Source organism: Camarhynchus parvulus, chromosome 5 (genome assembly GCF_901933205.1).
Source record: "Camarhynchus parvulus chromosome 5, STF_HiC, whole genome shotgun sequence".
In the NCBI taxonomy this organism is placed as follows: Eukaryota; Metazoa; Chordata; class Aves; order Passeriformes; family Thraupidae; genus Camarhynchus; species Camarhynchus parvulus.
The window spans coordinates 26,592,319-26,617,890 of record NC_044575.1 but is presented as its reverse complement, the minus strand read 5'-3'; the positions used below and the strand labels follow the sequence as shown (position 1 = coordinate 26,617,890).

Genomic DNA, 25,572 nt, shown 5'->3' with positions numbered 1-25,572 from the left:
CTTATGAAAACAAACTCTGAAAAGAGAACAAACCCAAACAGATTAAATGACTAAGAAGTTAACTCAAGATAATGTACATATTTTCACTGAAAAGCACCTGCTGCAGGGTATCTTGTTGCAAGGTGGGCATTGATGCATCCTTGCATTCAGAAGTAGCTCCCACCATGGACCCAGCAAGGATCAGCACTGAGGCAGGGAAAAGTAGGCCTGATGTAGCTTTTCAAATTGATGCTGCTTGTGGAGAGGAACAAACAGCTTGTCTCCAACTGAGGGGCTGACTCTCCTCATTTATTCATGGCCAGCCCCCTGCCTGGATGGAAATAAAAATGTTTCAAAGATGACTGTGTGGGGAAGCTGGAGGACAGCTTGGAGGCACACTGAGGTTAGCACATTAATTTTTTATCTCTGGAGACTGGGTATCCAATTATGCTTAGAGTACACAAACAACTTTGGCTGGTCTCTCCAGTAGAGATTTATCCACACAATAAAATCTGTGATGGAACTGGGCACATCAGGCTGATGCCATGAAATCATGTACACAGGTGGTTTTGCAGGGCAGATGCTTAAGCAAGCAGAGGGGCAGGAGGGCACAGGAATGCATTCTCCTTAACTACATGTATTGCACAATGGATCAACCTGCACTCAGCACAATGTACTTCATTTAGGATTGTCATTGGCCAGAGTGCTTGTGGGCATAAGATGCTGTTCCGTTGCTGCTTCTGCACAGCTACCTGCAATCAACATTTCTCACAGCAAAATGCCACTAAGAACTCTTCTCCTTTAAAGGAGAGGAAGTTTTTCTCCATGTAGACACACTGTCCTATTCTCCCAGGAGTTAAGAAAGAGCATTTATACTAGTACACTCATTCACAGAGACATTTCAATAGATAGAAGTCTAATGTAATTCCTATATCAGAAGTGCCTCAAAATTTGTGAGCACCAGCTGCCCCCAGAGCTGGCCTGTACCCATGGAGAGAGAAGGAATAAAACAGCAGGTGTTTTGTGGCAGGCTTGGATGCACCCTGGGCTCACAAATCTCACGGTCTTGGTGCCAACATGTAGAGGAAAAGCCAGCAGAGGAAAAGTCTGAAAATGATGTGAATCATTTACTTTTTCAGTGGAGTTGAGGAAATGGGAGGTTGACTTTTTAAAGGGTTTTCTATAATTTGCTTTTCACAGTTCAATACTCAGGTAACAAAATCAGAGAGTAGGTCAGAAATAAATGTTTGTATAGGCAGAGGCAAGACTAGACACTGAGGAAGGGCTGTTTATTTGTGTCAAAGGGCTAGATAAAGCATAAAAAGCCACTAAAGCTCAAACAAAACACAGGCTAGGGTGTTGACTGTTGAACTATCTTTCATGTTGCAACAGGTAATCTTTATGTGAAAAAGAACAGAAGAAGAGAGAGATGTAAAGAGATGTAAACAGACAAACCTTCTACACAGTCAAGGACAGTGAGATGTGCCAAAGAGGTGAGATGTGGGACTTGGGCCAGTCCCAGTTCTTTGATGAACACCTATTCAATGGGTCTCAGTTTTAGGTAGGTTCCTCCTATCTACATCTCTTTTCCAATCTCTGGATAATTTTCTGACCTCCTAAAATTGGTCTGTGCATGAAATAGAGGGGACTGAATATGCAGAAAGACGGGAGGCTTTCAGGTCTTGATCTGGCAGCAGTTAGGGCACCAACAGTTGAATCCTGCAGAAGCCCTGCTCCCTCCTGCATCACCAAGGCTGCTGTTACTGCAGGTTCTGCAAGGAGTGGAAGCTGTAGAGGAGATGAGGGTACAGAGGAAGGAAGTTCATGCTGCAGCTGCCCACCTGAACTTGACTGACCTGGTGCTTACCTCCGAGGGCACAACAAATTCCAAATGGCTGCTTTGATTTGCCCTGCCTCTTCTAAATCAGGCTGCTCATGTCTCTGACACACTGCTCAGCAAATAACCAGATCCTACTCTACACCATATCTCTGGTCCTCCTGCTCAGTGGGTTGTGGATTAGCTGTTTGGATTAACATCTGCCTGCCTTCCCTCCCTCCCACCTACCCCACCCCCTAAGCCCATGCAGAGAGGACTCTTGAAGCTCGAGACCTACAATGCCGCAGACCTGTCAAATCTAATTCATAACACATGCCTAGCAGTTCTTAGGGGAGAGGAAGGACCTGATGCTCTGGCTCCCCACCATCCCCCTATACAAAGGGACCATTTAATGACTGCACATTAGCAATGTGGACAATTAGCATTCACATGGAAGATAAATGGCAGCATAAATTAAATATTGCCAAGTGGAAGAGCAAAGATGCAAGATCTGAGCTCAAGGCTCTAAACAAACAAACAGGCAGGGAAGGAACAAACAGCCACTGTGACAGCTCAGCCATTTGGGACAGTTACCTTCCAGCATCTGGGACTTTCCCCAAGGCTGATCTGCACATTTGCATGGCTGTTGCCCATAGCTAACTGGCTCCTGGCTGGTTATTCTTTCCACTCAGGAATCTGGGCATCAGAGAGGTTTATCCCAATGGTTCTAAATTTCCGCCTGCTTGTAGATCTGTGCATCAGCAGCTTCCTTTTGCCACATGCTCAGGGGGAACACAAGCCCAAGCAGCTCTCATGCTACTCTTTCCCACAGTGTAGAATGCACCTTTTTTATCATGGGCCAAAGTCAGCTGCTCCTAATATTACCATAGCTCTTCTAGCTCTTCTTGTTAACTTCTGTAATTTCCTAAGCACCAGACACAAGGATTGAGACCTCTTGGCACCTATGTCAAGCTGAATTCAGGGTATAGGACACTACTTTTCTTTTTTTGGGTATCTATTGCAAGATGATTATCAATATTAATTCAATACAGATTTGCAATATTCCTCTCAGGTATGTAATTATTACTGATTACTCCAGGCACAGGAAAAAAACAACCAACCAACCAAAAAAAAACCCAAAATGGATGTAAATGCTAAGTAAACAAAAGCTACTGGGTGAACACTGACATTCCCTTTCCTGCCCAAGCAGTCACTCTTAGTGCATTGACAGCTCAAGTTTATCAACAGCTGGAGGAGTCAAAATTACTTTTACTGTGAATCTACCAAACATGTGAATAACTAAAAGGTAGAGCATAAAAGTGACAGAAACATAGAGCTTGCCAAATGGGATCACACTAAACAGTCCTTCAAGCTCAGACTGTGGCTAGTAGCAGATGCTTTGGAGGAAGGAAACCCCCTCCCACACTTCCCTGGGGACAATTATCAATTATACCACTTAGAAAAAAAATGTTTTCCTACTTCCATATTTCTTGCAGTTCTTAAGGTATTAGAAAGTGTTTTCCTGCATATTTTTCCCTATAAGCATTTTATTGCTTTATTACTTTGAACTAAAATAACACAGATCATATGCTGATCCAAAAGAACTTTTTGAAAGTGAAAAAAGCTATCTACACAAATCCCAAGGTCACAGCAAACATCACATAGTATGTAAAACTGAGGAACAGGGGACTGGAGACTTGCAAAAATCAGTAATAGAACACAGTATCCTTGACTTCCTGTTCTGTGCCTAAGGAGCACAGAAGGGACAGTCAAACAGGGTGATGGACCTTATGCTCACACCGAGCATATGTGATTCATCACAGAAAGATTTGGACCACTTAGATCTCTTTCAGCGCTGTACCAGTGTGGGAAATTGAGGCACATTCTCCTTTCATGTTCCTGCTCTCCTCCTTGCAGACCAGTACTGATGTGTTTTCATAGCTTTTGTCAAACCATAACTAAGGAGAGGCTTTTGTCAAAGTTGAGGGTAAGCTGTTTATGCAGCAGGTGAAGGTATAAGGGAGAAAGGTGGTTATTTTCATACTAAAAAACTGAGACATTGACAAATATTTTTTATTTAAAGGCAAAACAAAGGCAGCCCCCTGAAACAACTGGATGTGTATTTCTTCGGCATCCTTACTAAGAGCCTCTGGGAGGCTGCTTGACGATGGGCAGCTTGGCCATCTCTTCTTTTCCCCCCTCTCCTTGCCACCTCCTCCCCACAAGAGCAGTAATGGAAAAGTGACTTGCTGCAGAGATAATGCTGGGTTTGAAATGAATTCCTGACTAGCTGAGCCAGCACCCGTGTGAGCTGTGGCTGATTAGCTCCAAGCATCCACGTCCCAATCACTCACAACTGAGCTAGGCAATAACATCAGCCTCCCCAAGGCAAAGACAGGGTGGAGATAACACCCCTGAAAAGGATCTCAAAGGCAAAGGGAAGAGCCTACTCACGTTTGTGGTTTTCATTTCTGTGGACGGGGGACGAGCGGGTCTCCTGCTCACGGGCTTCATCACCCTCTTCACTGGCGAGGTGGGTGTGAGCATAGTGGTAACTCAGCCCAGGCCTGTTCTTGTAACGCTTACCACAGACTGGATGGAAAGGAGATATGAGGGAGGGAAAGAGAGAATGGAAACATCAGTGTGATCTACCAGTAGCATCCTCTCAAATAATGCTCCCTTTCCCCTGAGAACAGCACCATGCACTCCATGCACCTGCCCAAAACCCTTCCAGCTGGCACTGGTGAAAGGTGACAGAGGCAGCCCTGCAGCTGCAGATCTCCAAACAAGCTTTCTTCCCACCATGCTGCCAGCAGTCCTTCTCATAGGCCTAGGAAAATGCATTCGGTCCCTGCAGATCACAGTGCCCTAAGCCTCTCTGCTAAGATTACTAACAAGACTGCACATAAATGAAATGCCAGTTCCAGTGGTGGTGCTGCACAATGCACAGCAATGGGAACAAGACTGAGAAGAAATGACATTATTTTCTTCATTACTATCTCTGAAAAAAGGAAATAGCTGTGATTTTTTAAGGCTTTCTCTAAGAGGTTAATAAATAGCTTTATTCACAGATTCCCAGTTAAGACAAGGAGATGGAAATCATCCACAGATTCTTGCTAAAAAAAACATGTGGTAGTGATACTTATTTGCCCAGGTAAACTCCAATGAACAATGCAATATATGACAGAGAATACTGCTTCTGAACTTTCATTTATTTTAGGATTAAGCCAACAGATATTAAGGACAGAATCAAACAGCTTGCGGTGAAGAAAGGTCTACTCTTTCACAGGGAGCTTAGCAAGGGCAGGTAACATCATAAGATTCATTACATATGAATTGATTTTCTATAAAGTTTTTAATTCATGTTATCGTCTCAAAAATTTATCACTTTTCATCTTCAAAGCATTTTTTGAATGTTTATTTTCTTTTATACAGCTATTTTGTCTATCAAATACAAATAATACCATTTTAAAAGACTAGAAAACAAAGACAAAATGTTTAGTGCCCTTCTTGCAATTTTTTCCTCCCAGAGACATTTTCAGTCACCTTAATTAACCTCAAGGATTTCACACAGGAATAAATGTCATGTCCAGCAGTCTGTCCTGCATTGTGACCATCCACTCCTAAAAACTTAAGTTGGCCCCAATATGTATCCTGCAACATATATAGATACTTACTTCCCATTCTCCAGACACCTGAGTCTGGGAATGTCAAAGACTCCACAAATAAATTAAAAAAAAAAAAAAAAAAAAAAAAAAAAAAAAAAAAAAAAAAAAAAAAAAACCACACACAACAACCACCCTCATCCCATTTATTCACTTACATATAAATAAAATTTAAAATTTTATTCCTTTCTGCTACTACTCAGAAAACACCAACTGATGTTCTGCCTTTTGGAACAGATTATAAAAAACTGTAAATAAAAGCTTATTACAATAATATATTTCATTCTTAATCTCTTCTAACTGATTTACAAACTTCCTCAAGGAAAATGCTTTTCTTCTTTTCTTATTAGAAACATGTAAAACAAGCTTGTGATACATATGAGTGATCTGGAATATTAGATACTTTTTCCCAGTTTTCTTCATCGTGCAAGGTGGTGATCACAGAATCATCATAACAAGACAGACGTTTCTTTGAAGTGCAATATGTCCTGTCCTCAGTCACAGATTTTTTAAGTCTTTGAATGGCCTTGATTTAGAAATGAGACCTCCTGCAGGAGGGAAGAGGGAATACTGAGAGAACTAAAATACTCATATAGATATGCACATCCATTCTTTGAAGCTTCTGCCTTCATTTTTCATATGTAAACCTAACACAAATGCCAGACATTTTGAAGAACTAGACTGTTGTTAGATGCATGCTTTCCACAAAACATCAGTTCAGACTCCCTCTTCTAGTACCATCCTTGTTTTCTTCCAGTGCATTCTGGAGAGGGAAACTACTTCTCCTTCTCTGTGGTCCTGCAGGGCAAAGGACAAGCAGTGGAACAGATGCTGAACAAGAGTCAAAACAACAAGATATCAGCAGTTCTGTGCGACTTTCCCCATATTTTGAATAGTGGAAAAGCATAACACTTAAGTAATCATCAACCCAGAAAGAGCTCACTGCTTAAATTCTTTTAGAATGGTAACCTCCTCTAATTACATAAATGTTGCAGCTTTACTTAGAATGGAGAAAGAGATTTACATTTCTAGCAGATTGACCATCTGCTAGATGAGCTGGATCAGCTCATCAAGTATCCTACTCTATCCCACTTACTTTTATGTGTTTGAAGAAGAATGTTAAAAAAAATAATTCTATTGCTATGAATTACCAATACTGCTCAAAGACTTCTGTCAGATTATTTCCAGGACACTATCAGGTGATCAATGCACAAAAGCAGACTTGCATTCCCTGCAGCAAGTCCCAAAATGGTGGCGTTTACTCCATTCCTTACAGGATCCTGCAGGGATTTTAGCTACGGTATGAAGGATGACATAGGAAATCAGATGGGTCTGCAGACTCATCCTTCTTCAGCAAAAAAGTATCAGCTCACCAGGAAAAAGCAAGTATCAATATAAGCTAAGTCAGTAGTAATTCTGCAGCTGAGGCCTTTCCATTGTGAGGACTTACAGGTGGCCTTCAAGGGTGACAGCAATCTCTGACATGCCTTGTGAGAAATTTATTTGAAGGACTTCATAACCAGAACTGAGGCAAATAAATTTGGTTTACATTGTCCTAGCAGATCCTTTGTAGCACCAAAGATTTGCAGTTCCAGCAGCCTTTGTTCTTGGTGTTTAGATTTTTCCATTTTTCAAATTCACTTTGTGTCATAAAAGAGTCCGAAGCAATGCCATGAATTGAAACTGCAGAGATTTCATGTTCCTCAAACAAATCAGACTTTTGCAGAGGGAAAAGGGTCATTATATTAGTCAGGCAAAAGAACCATTGGCTTCAGTCAGACTTTGTTAGAATGGAAGCTAAATCAAAACTTCATGGATTCTCCAACAGATTGAATCTTCCTGAATTCACCCAAATCTCTTATTTTCCAGGTAAGAGCACATTTTATTAATCTACTGTATCACTGTGCTAAGAAGTAGTTTCTATAAAAGGGTGATCATTAATAAACACTTAGCTCTTACATAACTCTTCCCACTGCAGACTGGCTTTTCAAACATTAATTAATCTTCCTCCACATTCCTGAGTGGGAAATACTATTCTCATTTCAGTTCTGAAAAAAGAGAACCGCAGAGGGGCTGAGTTGCCCACACAGTGATCTTTTTTCATTACCAGGACTGGAATCCATGAGTTCCAGCATCCACACCAGTGCTTACACCATATCTTTCTCATTCTTAGAGCTGACAAAAGCATAATGAGAACTGGTTCTCCCAGTCTGAGATGCATGCTGTTGATTAGTTTTTAACACTATGCAGCTCACACATAGCAAGTGAGAGTGTGCCTTTCATAAACTTTGTCCAGTGGCCTTCCTTTCAGCAGCTTGGACTTTTTTTATCTTCAATTTCTCTTGCTGGATAGGCTCATCATCCTTGCATGTGGTAGAATTCATCCTGAACCTCAACAGTGGGAAGTTGACTTGATCTTTAATTAGGTGGCCAAGCTCAATAAAAACAGTGGGAGTTTGTAGAACGTAACCCTCTCCAATTCCTCCTGCATTCAAAGGATATATTGTTGCTATAAGCTGATGTGAATGCTGCCTTAGGAACAAGCTGGGTAAGTAAGCAGCAATTCAGCAGTGCAGACCAAATGTCACAAATGGGGAAGAGGGAGAGATTTTTTTATGAGGCCACCAAACATTCTCCTATGATAAACCTTACTTTCCTTCAAATTTGCAGACTGATATTAAGATGTTACACAACTACATTATGGGGGGCGGGGGAATAGTATAATTGTAAGCATTGAGTGTTTCACAAAAGAGACCTCTCTTCTATGTTCTGGACTGTAGCACCGTGCAATTCTTTGGATAAGCAAATTCTCACTCTGTTTATATTTCCCAATGATTAAAATTAATATAAAATACTTCCCCGGTAAAAAGGGGATTTGAAGCCTATGACTTAAAAGATTTCCTCATCAAATATCTAATGGCTGTGTTGCTGTCATTTTGAAATAGTTACACATTTGGTCCTTGGCAGCCTGTGAGCTGTGTTCCAGCCAGCTCTCCACATACATTTTGCACAATCTGTCACCAGTATGAGACAGAAGGAAACAATCCATGTTTCCAGTGGAAGCAGGAAACTGGAGGAGTACATGCTGGGGTTTGTTTTGGTTTTTTTTGGTCACTGAATTTTGTCCCCCTCATTGTCTTTCTTTGCTTTTCTCTGTTGCCTCCTGTTCCTTGTTCTCAGGTGTACTATGTCAAATACTAAATCTTGAGTTAACTTCTGGCAGGCAGCCATTCCTCAAAGTTATCTTCCTGTCCTACCATTCGCTCCACTCAAAAAAACCCCAACCAAACAAACAAACAAACAAAACAAAAAAAAATCCCCCTGTCCTTGTTTTGCACTGGTTTGGTAATATATTCTCCCCTGTTACAGTTGTGTACAAAGTCTGGCACATCTAGAGATCTCAAACATTAACAATGCATTTTGACCTCCACTGATACAAAGACTTCACATTCGTCCCTCTTTGCTCAGTACTATACACACTATAGTATAGTCACACTGTACACCTGTAGTATGAGAGCAGCTATTTAGTAACCCATTGCATAGGGAATTTTCTGCAGGTAGAATAGGGAGGTAAATAGTCCTTGTTTCAGTGCCCCCAGAGGACAAGTCCCAGAATCTACCTGCTGTATTAAGATCACGGTAACTCTGAACCCCAGTTCAAACCCCAAAACATGTGCAACTCAACAATACAGCTGTGCACATTTCAATAAATTGGTTGCTAGCCAGAGCAAAGAAGAAAACAAATATCCTACATGAGCAGAAAATGTTCAACTGCCAGAGTCAATTCTGTTTCCCTTTTATCATGTGCTCTATTCAACATCTATGTTATTCAGTATTTAATATTTTCTAATGTCCTTACCTATCTAATCTTGACTTTTCTACCAATAATGTATTCAAAGGATGCCAAGAATAGCAGATATGGTGGGAGAGTTGTTTGTTGAGTACATCTGAACGAGCATCTTATTCTAAATCTTACTGCTTATCTATTTAGGGATTCACCAGAAAGGATAATACCAGGAGATGATTACTGAATAACCTGTTAGGTCAGCCATCTCTGTGCCTCTCATGGATATAAAACAGAGCAAGTTTCTTAAATCCAGTTTGTAAAAGTAATTGTAAGTACAAGTAAATCTATCAACCACTCATCTTCAGAAATGCATGTCTCCTCAGAACAGCGCGTTTAACTTCATTCTGGCCACTACTACTTTAAAAAGTACTTTGGAGTTTTTCTACATGAAAGAAACAAGCTTAGTAGAAGAGCTGAAGAAAACACAGCTGAAAGAAGCCCCAGTAACTGTTTACAGACATGGAAGACATTGTTATTATCCCTTGAGAACAGTACAAGGACTGCTAGTCTTGGACTTCAGCAGAGAGAATATAGGTAAATAACTAGAGAAACCTTAACATTAAGTTCTTGAGGAAAGAATCAGCTTCTACAAAATACTACCAGATCAGTCTCTGGGTACATACAATGCTGCGTTAGTTACTGATCCATCAAAAATCCTAGGAAGGTTTCAGTCAATGCTCATTTTGCACAAGGAGTGGATCTGAATGTACAGTTCAGTCTCAGAAGGACTACAAAAAAAAGGATATGATATAAGTTGCTATGCTAAAATAGGAGTTTATATGGGAATAAAACTAAAAGAAGATGAGGACATATTGGTAAAAGGAAAAGAAAGAAATAATTTCTTTTAGAGGTGGGCAAGGGAATTCTTCCACAGACAGTGGAACAGAAAACAAAGGTGGAAGTATGTACATAGTCCCATGTCTCCATGGGAACTTGAGAAGAATGAAAGCATAAAAGTGAGGAGGGGCAGCAGGAAAGTTAATTGCTTGCAGAGATTCAGCACAGACTAACTTCTCTGGCTAAAGGAAGTAGACATTTGGAATCATGGAACTCAAGTGCTACAACTGATTGCAACTTTTAAACCAGAATACAAATTTCTAGATACAAATTCAGAGAAGGTTTTTCTTTTGAAAAAGTAGTAATATATAATAAACACTAATAAAATAGTAGAAGGATTTCTAAGAAGACTGCTCAGTAGGAATAATGATTCCCCAGCTGAATATTTGACAGCGAAATGACATCAATTCTTATTAAACACGTAGGTATTAATTTATTCATTCACTCTGTCCCTCTAAAAATCACATGCCCTGTTCATCAGGAACAGTGGTGGTGGTCTACCTTCCACTTGCTTGACATCAGAGGCTTTGCTTTTCTTTTCAAGCTCTACTTTCCACTCTTCTTTGAGGCACCTGCTGCCTTTCCTTGCCAGGTGCTCAAGCTACTTTTGGGACTGCTCTCATACAGCTGCTAAGCCATTTGGCTATGTTACCATTTGCAGTTTATACCCATCTCCAACCAGGCTTGCCTGCCACTGTTGTAATTGAAACCATCCTAAGGGAGCTCAAGGCACAGCACAATCCAATGCAACTGGCTGAAAATCTGACCACCGAGTTTTCTACTTGGTGATGTGATGAAACAATGCATTTCATGATTATCCTAGCAATTTTATTGATGCTTTGATCAAATATTTTATTCTGAACTTCTACTACAGTATATGCTCAGTAAAACCAGCTGAAGTATTTCAGAATGTTTCATTCCACAAAACAGGCATCCAACCACCTCTTCTTAAAAACACAGGAGGACAAAATATTTTGAGCTTTGAAAACCTTTATCACATAGAAATTGCATGTTTTTTCCAGTCAGCTTTAATATTGGGACCAAGTTTAATACTGATGTAGGTCTGAATGCCTCTTATAGGAAAAGGCAGGTCTTCAGAGGTAACATTGCTATTTTCCAGCACAAGGGGCAGTGCCACGGGCATCACTCTCGCATCATCTTACCAACACACTGCCTAGTTGTTTTCTAAACCCTTTTATAACTGATGAGAACTGTTGATATATTCTTGTTTGCCATAAATATGAATGTGTAAATATAATAAAAGAGCAAAGTAGTTTTTGACCACAAATCATTTTTTGTGCCCATGCAGTTTATAAGAAAATTAATTTGCTGTGTTTATGCTTTCTTCTCTCTGGCCATTTTCAAAACTCGAATATCAGTATACTTCCAGAAAAAGCAACCTGGAGGTAAATTAAATAAACTACAGAAGAAGCAAACTGTTGGCCCATTAAGCTAATTATTTATACCAATAATGCAATTGAGAGAATGATGCTTTCCCAAACAGGAAACATATACACTGTTTCACCTGCATGTTTCCATGTAAAACAAACTTATCTGCCCACAACATCTGCACAAGGAGTACTGCAAACCAATTTCTAAACTACCACAATTAGATTGAGTTTTATTTATAAAAATATTCATCAAATCATTTCAAAGAAAAAATTAATCCAAGAAATCCACCCAAGCAGGATAATAGGCCAATTACTCATAATTAATGGCATGTCATGTTTGTATAGAAATTTAACAAGGGCAGGATATTCTTCAGGATGATGGCATTACAACTGGGACAGTTCTTCTCTTCTGCTCTAAGCTCAGATAAAAGAGTTCTGCTGTCATATAACCCTTTTATCAGCTATCTAAAATGGAAAAGGAGAAGTCACTGTGCAAAGTCTGGAGTCCAAAATTCCTTATGACTCACCTGTAAGTTTCCTAAAAGTGAGAGGTGTCAGCCAAATTAAATAGGAAACATTTCCAACACTAAAGATGAAATTTATGCTCCAAAATGTAAGCCAAGGCAAATTCTATCAATACAACAATGTATGAGACTCTTGACTTCAGGCCAGATTTCTGCTGCCTGCTTTGGTATCTTCAATGTTTAATCTACTCTGTGCAAATCACTACTATGCATGTTGGGAGTTCTCGGTAAAATCCAAAAGCAGTGCAAGATCAGACAATACAGAGTCATCATGTTCCAAATTACTACCACTGACAAGTGTCCTTGGATTTAGAAGGATGTTCCATAAAAGAGATAAAGAAAGATATGCATATACTGCATATACCACAGCAAAGGAAACCTGTGGATTTCAACAAGATACATCTTGGGCTCTCACAGAAGTCTTAGAAGACACATTTTAGTTCTTCCAGTGCACTAGGACTGCTATTTAATCACAGCATAGGTCTTCTGATTCTTCATAACTTTAAGGGCTCTTCCTCCTTGACCATGTTTTTATCATCTGTCATGTCCCCCTCATATGCAAGTCTTCTGGTTTCTGGGCACATACAGTCACCTGGTCTCACCATACAAGAATATGATTTCACATGGAATATAGTTCTTATTCACTATGCAAACTCCTTATTTCCTCACATTTTTAAAAATCAGCAGAAAATGCCTCCAAAGATTGTCACAGCAAGAGTTATTATTTTAAGGTTGGTAAAGTTGCAAGATAGGCAAAAAGGGGGTTCTAGTTGTCCTCAAAACCAGCTGGTTTGGACAACAGAGGTGAAGATCTGCTATTCTCCTACTTCTAATGACTTTTTTTAGGTTATTGTCTTACAGGCTAGAAGGCACCTGGTAGCACAGATTACAATTGGTTGTACATTCTAGAATAAGCCTTAAGATGGGATATCTCAAAAATATGTGGGTAAGATAAGTGCCCTTCACAGAAATGAAGCAAAAAAGAATATCAAAAAAAGAAGGCAGGCATCAAGGACTAGACTGTAAAAAAAAACCCAAACAATTGCGTAACAAATATTAGACTCCTCACTCATACTGGGACTCTGGTACCCTCCTTCAGTGTTGATGCTGGGCTCTAGTATAATTTTTCCATTCAGACAATGCCTTGCTTCACCTGAAGTCCATCTGCAAGATGCCAAACAGCAGGACTGTATTCAAAGGGAATATGTATCAAAACAAAGCATTTGAGATGTTATTTGTTTCTTAGAAGGGCTCAGCTTTTGATGATACCCCAAGACATCTGGTGAGAGATAAGACCTTCAGAATTTAGCCCAGTGAGATTTTAAAAGGACTGAAGGGAAGAGAATCACCAAATACATCAAGAGACACAACAAGGGTGAAGTACCTTTGTCAGAGATTTTTGAGTTATGCTTTTGTTTGTAACTATCTGAAACAGAGAAAGAAATAGAGGGTGAAACTTACATGGGGGAAAAGAAGACAAAAGGCAGAGAAGCCAGAAAAAGAGAAAGAAAAGATAAGAGATAATTTATTAAAGGGCAAAGGAAAGTGGAGTCTTGCCGAGAACTTAATTTTATTTCCTTCATGCAAAAACACCAAGAGCATCAGCAGCAGGTGGCAAACATGCAAGTCAGAGAGCAGCAGAATATTTTGCTGTAATATATGAAGCCCTGAGTGCACTGAGCTGGTAGGACCAGGCTGGAAGCAGAATAAGCTGTCTGGTTGCTACTTACTGTCACAAACATAGGGTTTGTCATGATCATCCTGGGAGGCAGCATCATTCCGTCTCCTGCCCCCTCCAGATCCCCGAGCCTGCAAGGACAAGAGGAATGTTAGCATTATTCCATCACCCCCCAGGTCTCCTCGCACCCCACACCCTCCTATGAAAGATGTGCAGTATAAACTAAACAACTCCTCAGCTTCCATACAGATTTCTCAAAGTGGTCTTGACCCTCCATCTCCTAAGATGTGCTCTATGTTAATGGACCTTGTAAAGCAATGGAGATCCTCTCCACAGATAGCTCATACTGTTCATCCATAGCAGTAGGTCACTGCCAGCACATATTCAGTCGAGTATCATCACACATTCATTTCTGAACATGTTCAAATACCTTGCTGAACTGAATATGAATGAATGAATAGATGAACAGGTGTTGAAGAATATACACAAGCATTAAATCAGCCAGAAAACAGGCCCCAAATAAGAGAGAGGTCAAATTATTTCCTTCAGTATTTTCAAAGGGGCATTGTTTGAGTTGCTATGTTTTGTTTTCTAGCTGAAAAGCAGTGTTTTGAAATGGCCTTCTGGGACAAAGATGGCTAATTATAAAATGGAGCTTCGGTCAGTTAGTGGAAAAGATTAGATAATGTGGCTACCTGCAATAACAGAAATTACCCAGAAATGTCTCTCTGCAGTTCTGTGTTCCTAAAATGGACCAAACTGGCAGCTATAGAAACTGAAAAATTTTGTTTCTCCACAGCACAGACTGCTCTGTCTTGAGCTCCAGGGGTGAGAGTGGAATTCAGCATCAAAACTACTCAATCCTGACCCTTCTCAGCTGAGATGCCAACAAGGAAACAGCTCATATCTGCCCAATGCTGGAGTTGTGATGTGAAACTGGGAACTGAGCCAAGGCCTTCAATTCTTTCATGTTCACTAATGTACAATCTGCAAATGACAATAATTTTAGACTTGATCTTTGTTTGAGGAAGTGATCACAGGTGGATGGCTAAATAGTTCTTTATTAATTCTCCTAACTACTGTATTCCTGGAAAAAAAACCAGAATTGCTCCTGCTGCTCCTCTTATTAAGCTGTTCATATTTCTCACTCTAGACAAGGCCACCTGACTCAAAGCCTGCAAACCTTTTCATGTGAAAATAAGAAAAGGACAGAGCTTTGTTAGGTAAAGCTGAAGAAGGTGTAGAAATCCTGAAAATATTCACACCCAGCCATAAAGGGGCCATAGAAACTTCTTCCCTCTTCTATGAGCTTGGAACAGAACTAGCACTATTAGAATTGTGTTTCACTGGATATTTAAAGAGAAGTAATAAGGAACAGTTTTACACTGGCCTGACAAAGTCTGTTAAAACAGGGATTTATAAAAACTTCACATGTTATTTCCCTGGGATTGCTCAGGTCTAACTCTTACCATAGTCCCAAAGGAGAGACATGGATTTGCAGCTATCTGGATGGGGTAAATACTATTATGTATGACAAGGATAACTCAGCCTTCTGCGAAGACCTCTGTGCAGTCCAGCACACATGTGCAGAGCAAGATCTGTAAGGGTGAACTGAAAAGCAGTTTCACCCTAGAAATGGCCTCAGCAACAATTGTTTGGTGGAAGCTTCTTTATTGACCGTATCATATAAAATCATCTTACTAGTCTGCACTATTTTCTCTCTGACTGCCAGCTCTTTAAATCCCCTCTGGGCAATGAAATCAATCCCAGGCTAGTTCTTTTCTTCCCTTACTACTGCTAAATGTGCTGCAAGCTGAATTTCAGTCCATGGCAGCTCCTCCACAACCCTCAACTCATCAGGGAATCTTCACATAGACAAGTGATTGGCCCTTATAAATATTTCTGCTGCTACCCAGATTACGATCCAATTTCCCCATTTTACCAGCTGCATTGCTTTTTCAGGGCTATGAAAAAGATGTAAAATCTTATATTTGTCACTAGTCAGTAGCTCTGACTCTATTCACACTCTGAGAACATACCTGTTGAGTAAGAAGGTACTATCTTACATAGGTACATTTCAGAATATGATACTAATTTAAGGTTTGTTGCTCAGAATTTTGCTTGTCTTACAGTCAGCTGTTCCCTTTCAAACTGTTCTCTACAGAAATGCAGGAGCACAGCATTCATGGCATGACCACGTGTCAGATACACTTCTTCATGCAATGAACACAGGGGGAGATTTTTCAAGTCAATGACTTTCAATGGGACTTGGGTTCCTAAATGTGCTTGGTGCCTTTGAAATTGTCCCACGGGATATCCAGCTGATGAGCAGACAATCTGTGCAGGTGCATCTGCGTACATCTCATATCTCCTAGAAAACCACCCTGCCAGCTCCTACCACATTGCCCCTGTCCAGCAAAAACACTAAAAATCTCTTTCTGTAGATCTACCTCTTCAGCCTTCAGTGTCCTTCCTATGCCCCCATGATTTCATGGGCTAGCCTTGAGGGGACAGGAAACCAAGCTGCTGCCCCAGAGGCACTGAACTGAATGCCCCGCGCTTGCTGTCTGTGCTCCAGGCTGTTGAATTCAGTCATCCACAGCTGCCTTTATTCTCCTGACAGGATGCAGCAAAGACTACAAGACTTGATGTGTAAGGCCTGGACCCATGGCCCAGCAGCCTTGAAGCAGCCAGAGAAAGTAGCCAAAAAGACAGATGGAGAGTCCAGGATTAAAAATAAAATCATGCTGTAGGGAAGGGAAGGGGCATGTGCAATTTGGAAAGTCCAGGGCAGTAATTCCATTGCATTAATCCTGCACTTATGCTGTTAGTCCTTCTCACTCCTCTGAATCTCCAAAGGTCACACTCCACAGGATCTTGTTTCCTATGCATGTCCTTCCCCTCTTCTGCCTTCTAAAAATACCCTAACCAAGCCCTTCCCAGAAACAAAGAGCAGCCCAGGTTTGATGTCACCTAATTTTAAATCCTTAGCCTCAATTCCCTACACTGAGTCAGGCTAGAAAAGGGCTGCCTTTAGGAAACTGGCAAAGTTCTTGCGACCAGATGCAATTCAGGCTTACCAGTTTTCAGCAGCTAGATAACCTGGCCCCAATTTTGAAATTCTAATTTCTACTATATTTTGCTTTGGTTATTGATGCCATTAAATAAAACTAAACATTGCTTGAAGTATGTGGCATTATTCAGACTTCTCTTTTTTGCACTGAAAGAAGCCAGGGCACTAGCAGAGCAGGAGTTAGTTGCAAGAAAAAAGCAAGCAATCCTGCTGCTTCTGTATTTAATAGGGGGCAAGTTCTAGGGCAGAAAATAAAATATAAATGCATGCTTCAAAATGAATGGGACATCTAGTACCCTCCAACTCCTTTCCTTACAGTAACAGAGAAAAAATTCTGGAACATTTTCCTGAACAGGGAAGCAAAATCTTGCACGTAACACTAACTTCAGGACTTTGTTTGTACAGGTCTGGGACATATGAATACGCCAAATCCCATTCTCCTGAGCAGTATATCTCTTCTAGCTCTTCACTCCCTTTCACTCATCCTATCCAGCATGTGCAATTTACATGAGAGCAAATTATTAGAAAAGAGTTGTTAGCCTGGAATATTAGTTGATTGCTACAGTCAAGCTTATGTGCATGTATTGATTCTATCTCCTGGTTTTGGTTACTGGTTCATACAAATCTTCTGAAACTTACATTTTTCTGGAAAATTTTTTTCCAGGTGGGGGTCTTTGGCTAAGAAAGAAAGAAAGAAAGAAACTGGTTCAGGTGATTTTGAGAATAAGGAAGATGATATATATACTTATCCAATTATTAAAGTGCTTTGATCTTATATTAAAGGACTTAAGCTCCAAAATAAAGAGGAGCAGAAAACTGAAACAACACAACAACCAAAGAGGAAACCAAAAGAGAGGGTCTGATGCATAAGTACATTGCAAGTATTCAATGTGGTTTCATGTCTCTTATTAAAAAACTATTATATTCTGCTCATTTGGCCTAAAATGTGGCCCTTCTTGCTTGACTTCTATAAACACATCAAAAGGTACATCTAGAGCTCCCATGCCCCTGCAGCATCCACTGGAGCCAAAGAGAGATGAAAATGCTCAAAACTTCTGAGACTTGTGTTCACATTTATTTAGATGCCTAGCTTACGGGCCCACAATTGAAAATGTTGATTCCAAGTTCAAAATGTTGGCCTCATTATTTAACTGGTACCCTGATGAATTGTGAAGACATCTTAGGTAAGAGAAGGGACACAGAGTCCCCTAAGGATAAAATATTGCCCTTTTCAAGCAAATGGAAGATTTGCCATGGGCTCAAGAGAGCCAGTGTCAACCACAAAATGCTACCCTGGAGAAAGTTGCAAAACTTATTAACACAGTTCAAGTTACTTTTATTAATACTTTTTTGGCTGTCATGACTGAATTTGCTACTTTTCTGTAACTAGTAAAGGTTTTTTTAAGGAACATTGTAATAGCAGGATGTCATAATAGTTATTACAGTTTACATTACAATTGTAAATACAACACTAAAATAAATTTCCCCCAATTTTTACTCTCAAAATAGCCCTTTTCTTTCACAGCAATTCACAAAAGTAAACTGAAAAAATATTAAAAATCTATTACATATGACTGAAAATTACCTATAGTGTTATCACTATCACATATTCATGGATAAATACTTTGCATACATAATACACATGAGAAATATACACTATATTTCTGCAGAGGTTTGCTTCCCTCCTTTCCATTCCAATAAACTCTCCACTTACCCGTCCTCTAGGCCTGTTCTTTCGTTTTGGAATATCTTCTTCCAAGTCTTCTTCCTCGTTCACTTCATCTGCATTTTCATCATTTTCTAAAACCCTCTGTGGTTGAACAACAAACAGGAATGGTTAAAAGAAAAAAGGAGGACACATAAAACCAACTACTGCTCTTTACCACAGTGACTGTGGGTTATTACAGTTGATATAAAGCCAAATCAGATCCCAGTACCCCTGCTTCTCTCTACCAAAGCAAAATTTTCTCTCTTTTCCACCCTAAGATCTCCAGGGAATTCCTACTAAAAAACTACTACTGATATCAGTCAACTATGATAAAAAGGTTCCTAAGAACAAATACTGGCAGCACTGAGTACCAATATTCCAAGACAACACAAATATTAGTATGCATAACTGCAGGCCCCGTCTGGGAATTTGTTTGCCTAGGTTTTTTATTTTCATTTGTTGCAATTTAAATTATTTTGTTTTCTTCTAATGTTGAGAGTGCACTTCAGGAATACAAAACCAGTGGTTTTCTCCTTGGTAGCTCACAATCTTCTCTCTTGACCAAAAACAGAGAAAATTCCTCCATATATTCCAGAACGGATCTAGAAAGCCATGTTTTTAGGGCTTGCACCACAGGTACAACTCTGAGCTGGAAGCAGGAAGTCTGTTGAATGAGAATGCTGAGGAATTACAGCTCACAAAACTGTGAGATGCCTGGGCCAGGCAATTTCAATCTTTTAACTTGATCTTTTGAACTGTAACTTCTACAGAACCAAACACACGCTGGCTGTCCTGCATGAAAACATGTACAAGTCAGATGTCACATGGAAAAAGGCCAGACAAATCACCACAACACTAATGTGGGAAGAAGTCCCGTTGAAATTCCCTCAACCCTTGGCATGTCTGCTAGAAATACAGAAATTGACCCCAGCCACTCCTGCCATTTATGGTGCTGTGCCATTTTGCAAGGGACTAATCTGGAATCACCAACTTACCTTTGCCATGCTAACATTCATTTAAATTGCAGACATGATGCAGAGTCAAATAGTGACATCAAATTGATAGGAATGTTCTTCAGTCTTACTGTATTTGTCCCTTCTCTCTAATTTCTACTTAAAAGCTATTTGAGAGCCAGCACATGGGGAACGGGAGAAAATCAGTCTCTTTCTCTCTTTTCCACATACCTCAAGCACCAAATTCTGAATTTGTGGGAAAGAATACAACAGAAATTTCAACTTTCAAAAAGTCTGTATTTAGAAGATCAGTTACGAAAGTTTATTCTTACTTTATCAACTAAATTTCTAAGACTAATACTGGTCAGTGCACTTCAAACAAGTTGTAGCACATGACAAGGATCAAGTGTTTTGCTTCTTCTATTTTTGAGTATCGGGAGGCTATTAATGAGCTCTGACCATCATGAACTACAATTTCACATAATACTGGAGGTCCTAAATACTAAAGGGTGTAAAAGTTAAACAGGTTCCAGTTCTGCATACATTAATTGAATTCATCTTAGGACTGAAGTGCTTGAAAAATGTACATGAGGAGACTTTAAGAATGTAGGTAAGAAAATAAGCAAACTTACTGATATGAGTTTGTATTTTTCCATTTCTTTGTATCTTAAAGTATCTCAAAAAATCCCCAACAAAACAGGGGCAACCACATCGTATGTGGGAGGGAAAGAAGCTAATTTACAACAATTATAATACACAACAGTTAAGAAAAATATTACAAACCACTTTCCTCCTGTAATATTGAAGCATCAATTTAGGAAAGAGATAATATGAAACCAAGTGTGAATTTGGTGACAATGCCAGAGTAATTACTTTAATGCTTGATAGAAGGGGCATAACCTTCCTGCTTCATGGTCAGAAGGCTACTCTAACTCTTCTCAAACTCTAACTCTTCTCCATCAACCAATGGAGATACACATTCAATACCAATTTACTGCAGGGTAAAATTCTCAATCATGTTACATACCAACTGTACTGCAGGTCCCAATACCTGCATCTACTTAGGAGGGGGAACCCTTATATGTTTTAGCAGAGTAACTTTTCTTTTCCTAATATGGGAAACTTTCTAAAAGTTTCCCAGCCCTAGGTAATTTGGTGCAGCCAAGCACCAAGTTGTCTTCTCCGCACAGATACTGTGAATTTGGGAGGGCGGCAAGTGGCTGGGTCTGAGGTGGGAATTACAATGATGTCTATCCCACCTGCTCACTCTCACCACCATTGAGGCTGGGCCCTTTAGAGTTACAACACAGACAAGTATGCAAAGGAACAAAGGAGAGATTTGCAATCTCTTATTTGTCATACCGATGAAGGCACTGATTGTGATTTTCATCTGGTACAGCCTAGCTGCCAGGTGCTAAAGTACACGCTGAAAGTTGCCTACTAGTGAAGGCTTTGGCAATCATTGTTCTACAGACTGAATCCAGATAAGCTATGCTAGCATAAAATAAAGCAGCAAGACATGCCTTTTGCATCTGTTCTGATGAAACTAGCATCCAGTTGACAGGTCACAGCTACAGCAGTTTAGCTGAAAATCTGTTCTGTTTTTTTGCACTGTTCTGTAATGCCTGGATTTATGTCACTTCCACCATCTCTGAGGTCTCTTTCCTCAGACTGCTACTGGGGATCATTTGGAAGCTCAGATCACACAGCAACATTCAAAGGCACTTGTCAATTTCATAAGGATGCTGCACCATGATTTCTTGTGACCTTGAAAGCAGGTAAAAACAGACCTTTGGTAAGAGCTCTCAGCTTCATAGACCCAGATATACTACTGAAGAAGCAAACACAGAGCAGGGCTCATGCCAAGCTTTTCCCCATTCCATGAGCATGGCATGCTTCCTCTTTGATGGTGCTCTTTTACCTGTGCAACTGGGAATGGGAGACCCAATTGTGCTGCCCTTACCTGTGCAAAATTTCTAACAAATAGAGCACTAGGACAGGTAATACAGATCTGATGTTTATGTTTTTATGTTTCATTTTGCATGGGACTGACCCCTCAAATTTTTACTACTTTTAGGTATAGATGCAACATTTTGTATCTCACACAAAATTACCAAATTTGACACGGTGCTTAATAACTCTCACTAAAAATCCCTAAAAAGACTCATGATGCAATGGTGTTTTAGCATCAGCAAAGATGTGCTGCTGTTGGACAGGCCCAATTTCCTAGTGATTTAAGATGTTTTAAAAGTGCCATATACAAGAGCCCTTTATATTAGCTGAATTCTTTTTTTAACAAACCTACAATTGTGTTTTGGCTTTTAATTGTTGAAGGATGAAATTAAATCTTGACAATTTTTATAACCATAATGCATGTGAAGAGGCAATATTTCTCATACTGCATAACAAATAATAATTGAAATATTTAAGATTATATTTTTTAAGATATTTGTTTTTCTTGAATACCTCCAGAAGGCCACGTACTATTAAAAAAAAACAGGCAAGGCAATGACATGTTTTAATCTACAGCAGCTGTGAATCCAAATTAAAATCCATGAAACTCACTTTAAATGTGAACCATTAAAATTCAGTTTATAGTTGGGATCCACCTCAGCTTCTCAGTTTTTTTATGTAATTATCTCATAGTGCTGCAAAATAAGTTCCAACACAGGACCTGTGCAGAACAGTTAAACAACAAGGATTCTTGTGACAAGAGAAGCGTGTGAGATACTGATATCATTTTGAGCATCACAGCGTAGCACAAAGGTTTGATAACATTTTGGCAGTAGAATGACACAACTATCAACAGATACACTGTTTTGCCACAGGACAAAAGACTCTTAGACTTAGAGAAAAATTGTAAAATCCACCCTGATGTCAGGGCATGGGGCTCTCCCTTACCTGGATTTCTTGTATAGTGTCTTCCTCTTTAGTGTCTGTTTTTTTTTCTATTGCCTCTCCACGCAGCAAGGCTTCCAGAGTTGTACTTTCTGAGGTGAACCCATCTTTTTTCAGAGGCAGATCAACTTCTGAAAAACAAAACACACTCACTGTGTGTCTCCCACAAAGGGCTAACAAGAAGAAGGACAGAGATGTCAAGCAGATGATGAACAGATTTTCAAACTTGTTTCTATCTGGAAGGGAAGATCTTCAAGTTCATTTAACCACTAAGAAACTCCATTTATGATTAATTTCTATCCTACTGAAAACCTGATATCTTTTCTTTTTCTGTGCTTGTTTACAGGAAAAAAAGGCTGGATATATTTTGTCAGGAGGAAATAAATGAGGGGAAAATCCTTCTTCTTTGTGTAAACTCCCTATGCTTTAAAGAAAGAACAAACCCACAACTTTTTAGATACTGAAATTACAAATATGAAGAATCTAATCTCCTGAAGAAGAAAAGTAGTTTAATGCAATTTAGCATCTGGCATAGTTTATATAGCACAGCTTCAATCCTCATTCTCCTACACCAGGGCATGTTCCACATGTGGGAAAACAGAAAGTGGGGGGGCAGTGCTGAGACCTCACTTTGCAAAACAAAGACAATGTGTCTTGAATCTCCCTGCAATACTGACTAGATAAAATGCCTGGTTGGCTCTAGCTGGCAGTACCAGCAAAGAAACCCAGTTATGAGTGCAGAATCTTGCTCATAAAATGGGACAACACCCAGTCACTGCAGGAAGAGACACAGGCTGGCTTGGAAACAGGCTGGGGACAGAGCTCCCAAGACATTGGATTTATGAGGAAGTTTGGTGCAACTTGCTGGAGAAGGGAAGAAGCAGAGCCTTATTCCCCTTTCAAATACTGCCACTAGATTATGAGGCAATGCAGCAGACAGGCAAATACAGCCCGTTAACTTTAGCAAGATGTTAAAATATACCTGGGAAATAATCCAGTTTTCTTTGTATACCCTAGCCTCTACCCCACTCATACAGGGGCTCATTTAGAGCAATCCCTTGGCAGGGAAATATCCTGCACATGTCTTTACCTGACACTGCCAGGCATGGATTTCTAAAGTACTCCCTCCCTTCTAAAATTAATTCCTTTCTCTAGATCGGTATATTTACAAGTAATAACGTACAAGAATGATGCTTACAAATCAGCATCTGGTGTCCTTAATTCACAGTTCTGTCTGCTTATGCTTTAAGAATTGTGTTTTGTTCCCCAGTCTGCCTGAAACTCCCTGCCTTTCTATCACGAGCTGTAAATTCTGCAGGGCAGAAATTCATGTGTTTTTAAAGTCTCAAATCACTCCTGCAAACCAAATAATGAATGAGCACTTCCACCTGGGACAGTAACATATAATCTGTTTCTTGGGGGCAGTTGCATCCCAGGAATATGTTTGTTCTATATATGAAAAACTTTCAGTTATCAAATGATTCAGTGTCCCTGATCTGTACTTCCACAATATACTTCCTCCAGTCTTCTGAAGTGGGAGAGCATTGCTCAGCCAATTACCACAGAAAATCCAGCAGAAATTCCAGAAAAAGCTATTCTATTCATGGAGGGAAAGGCTGGGCACAAACCATGCAGAAAAACCAAACCACTGGGATTTTAAAGGGAACTCCCAGGACAACCCACACAATGGGACGGGGTCAACTGTGAATTGATCCCCCTTCTCATCACAAGGAGCTCTATTCAGTCAGGCCTCTGTTTTCAGCATTAAGCTCTGCATACGTATCCCATTATGGCCCCTTCCCCAACTTCTCCCTTGCTTGAGCTATAAAAAAGACAAAAAAGTCAAAAGAGAATCATACAGATTGAATTTCCCTGTATGAACGCCTAGTACTTCCCTCTGGATCCAGACATTTCAATAGAAAGAAGAGATTTTTGATGTGATTTATGTGCAAATCCCAGTGCTTGAATCTGTAGTCACTGAGGAACCTCCATAATCATCTCTGGATGTGGGCTTGGCTTGGGTTCAAAGTCCTGTGCTTGGGTGCAAAAGGGCATTTGCTCTCTATTTAGAACCTTGAGGGACTGCAAACCCAAGGGGTTATCATACATTCAGCAAGCAAAGAAGCTTCAAGCAAGCTCAGGGGCATTGGAAACAAACATGTCCTCACTGTGACAAGCTAGGCCTGTCTCTGGATACCAATACATTCAGCAAATGAATGCATTAGAAAAGGAAATGAGCAAGGAAAGGCTGAGGTGTCGCAGACATATTTTTGTGAAAATCTTTTTCTTTAGGATTTTCCCTTCTGAGAAGCTGAGGCCTCAGAAACAGAATGTAAACAATGGTTATCTGCTGCTGTGGAATGCAACAGGTGGGTCCGTGACTGGTCTCATGTGGATGTTTTGATTCAGTGACCAGTCACAGCAGAGCTGGCTCTCTCTCTCAGTCCAAGCCAGCTGCTTTTGTTATCATTCTTTTCTTTTCTATTCTTAGCTTAGCCTTCTGAGGAAACCTTTCCTTCTATTTCTTTTTAGTATAGTTGTAATGTAATATACATATCATAAAATAATAAATCAAGCCTTCTGAACATGGAGTCAACATTCTTGTCTCTTCCCTCACCTGAAAACCCCAGTGACCACTGTCACAGGCTGAGGGTTAAGTAGAACATATATGAAGGTGGAACTACACTCCATTTGTTCCAGAGATATCAAAAACTGAGTTTGAAAAGAGGCAAAGGTAGGTTTTAAGGTCAAAACAGGCAGCTGTCTTTAATAGGCATGGTTGTTTGTGTGGCACTGCTATTTCCCAACAACAACACTCCAGAAGGACTTTTCATCCAAAACTCTCAGAGCATTTTCTAATTACTAAATTTAACATCCCACTGACAAGGTGTTGTAAGGTAATATTTTTATTCACAGTTGATGGGGAGACTGAATCACCCAGAAGTTAAGTTAGTGAGCTGGGCATCCAGGGAAAATAAACTCAGTGTCTGCCTCCCATTTTCCCCCTAAGCTGACTGCCATTCAACTCCTTCATTTTCTTCTCCACTGGTAGCTTCTATGAAAGCACTTTAATTCCTAAATAGCTCTAGAAAGTGGAAAAAAGCAGACACTATCTTATCTGGAATGTAAAGTCTACAGCATAAAAACCTTCAGAGGTCCAAAGACAACCTCTTGTAATGAATTCAGTCTCTGTAATATATCCA

At 39.9% G+C, this 25,572-nt stretch overlaps 1 protein-coding gene across 4 annotated transcripts in view; it reads right to left on the bottom strand.

Annotated features, from left to right (window-relative positions):
• The window catches only part of DPF3 (double PHD fingers 3), a 160,138-nt gene that overhangs the window by 41,393 nt on the left and 93,173 nt on the right, over positions 1-25,572 (bottom strand). For 2 of the 4 annotated variants that reach the window (XM_030948989.1, XM_030948991.1), the window contains exons 4-8: positions 22,373-22,500; positions 18,525-18,620; positions 17,450-17,488; positions 13,790-13,868; positions 4,250-4,387 (exon numbers count right to left, since the gene is read on the bottom strand). In XM_030948989.1, coding sequence (XP_030804849.1) covers positions 4,250-4,387; positions 13,790-13,868; positions 17,450-17,488; positions 18,525-18,620; positions 22,373-22,500 — 480 coding nt within the window. The remainder of the gene's footprint in view (positions 1-4,249; positions 4,388-13,789; positions 13,869-17,449; positions 17,489-18,524; positions 18,621-22,372; positions 22,501-25,572) is intronic. The other 2 variants (XM_030948990.1, XM_030948992.1) reach the window with 1 other exon arrangement.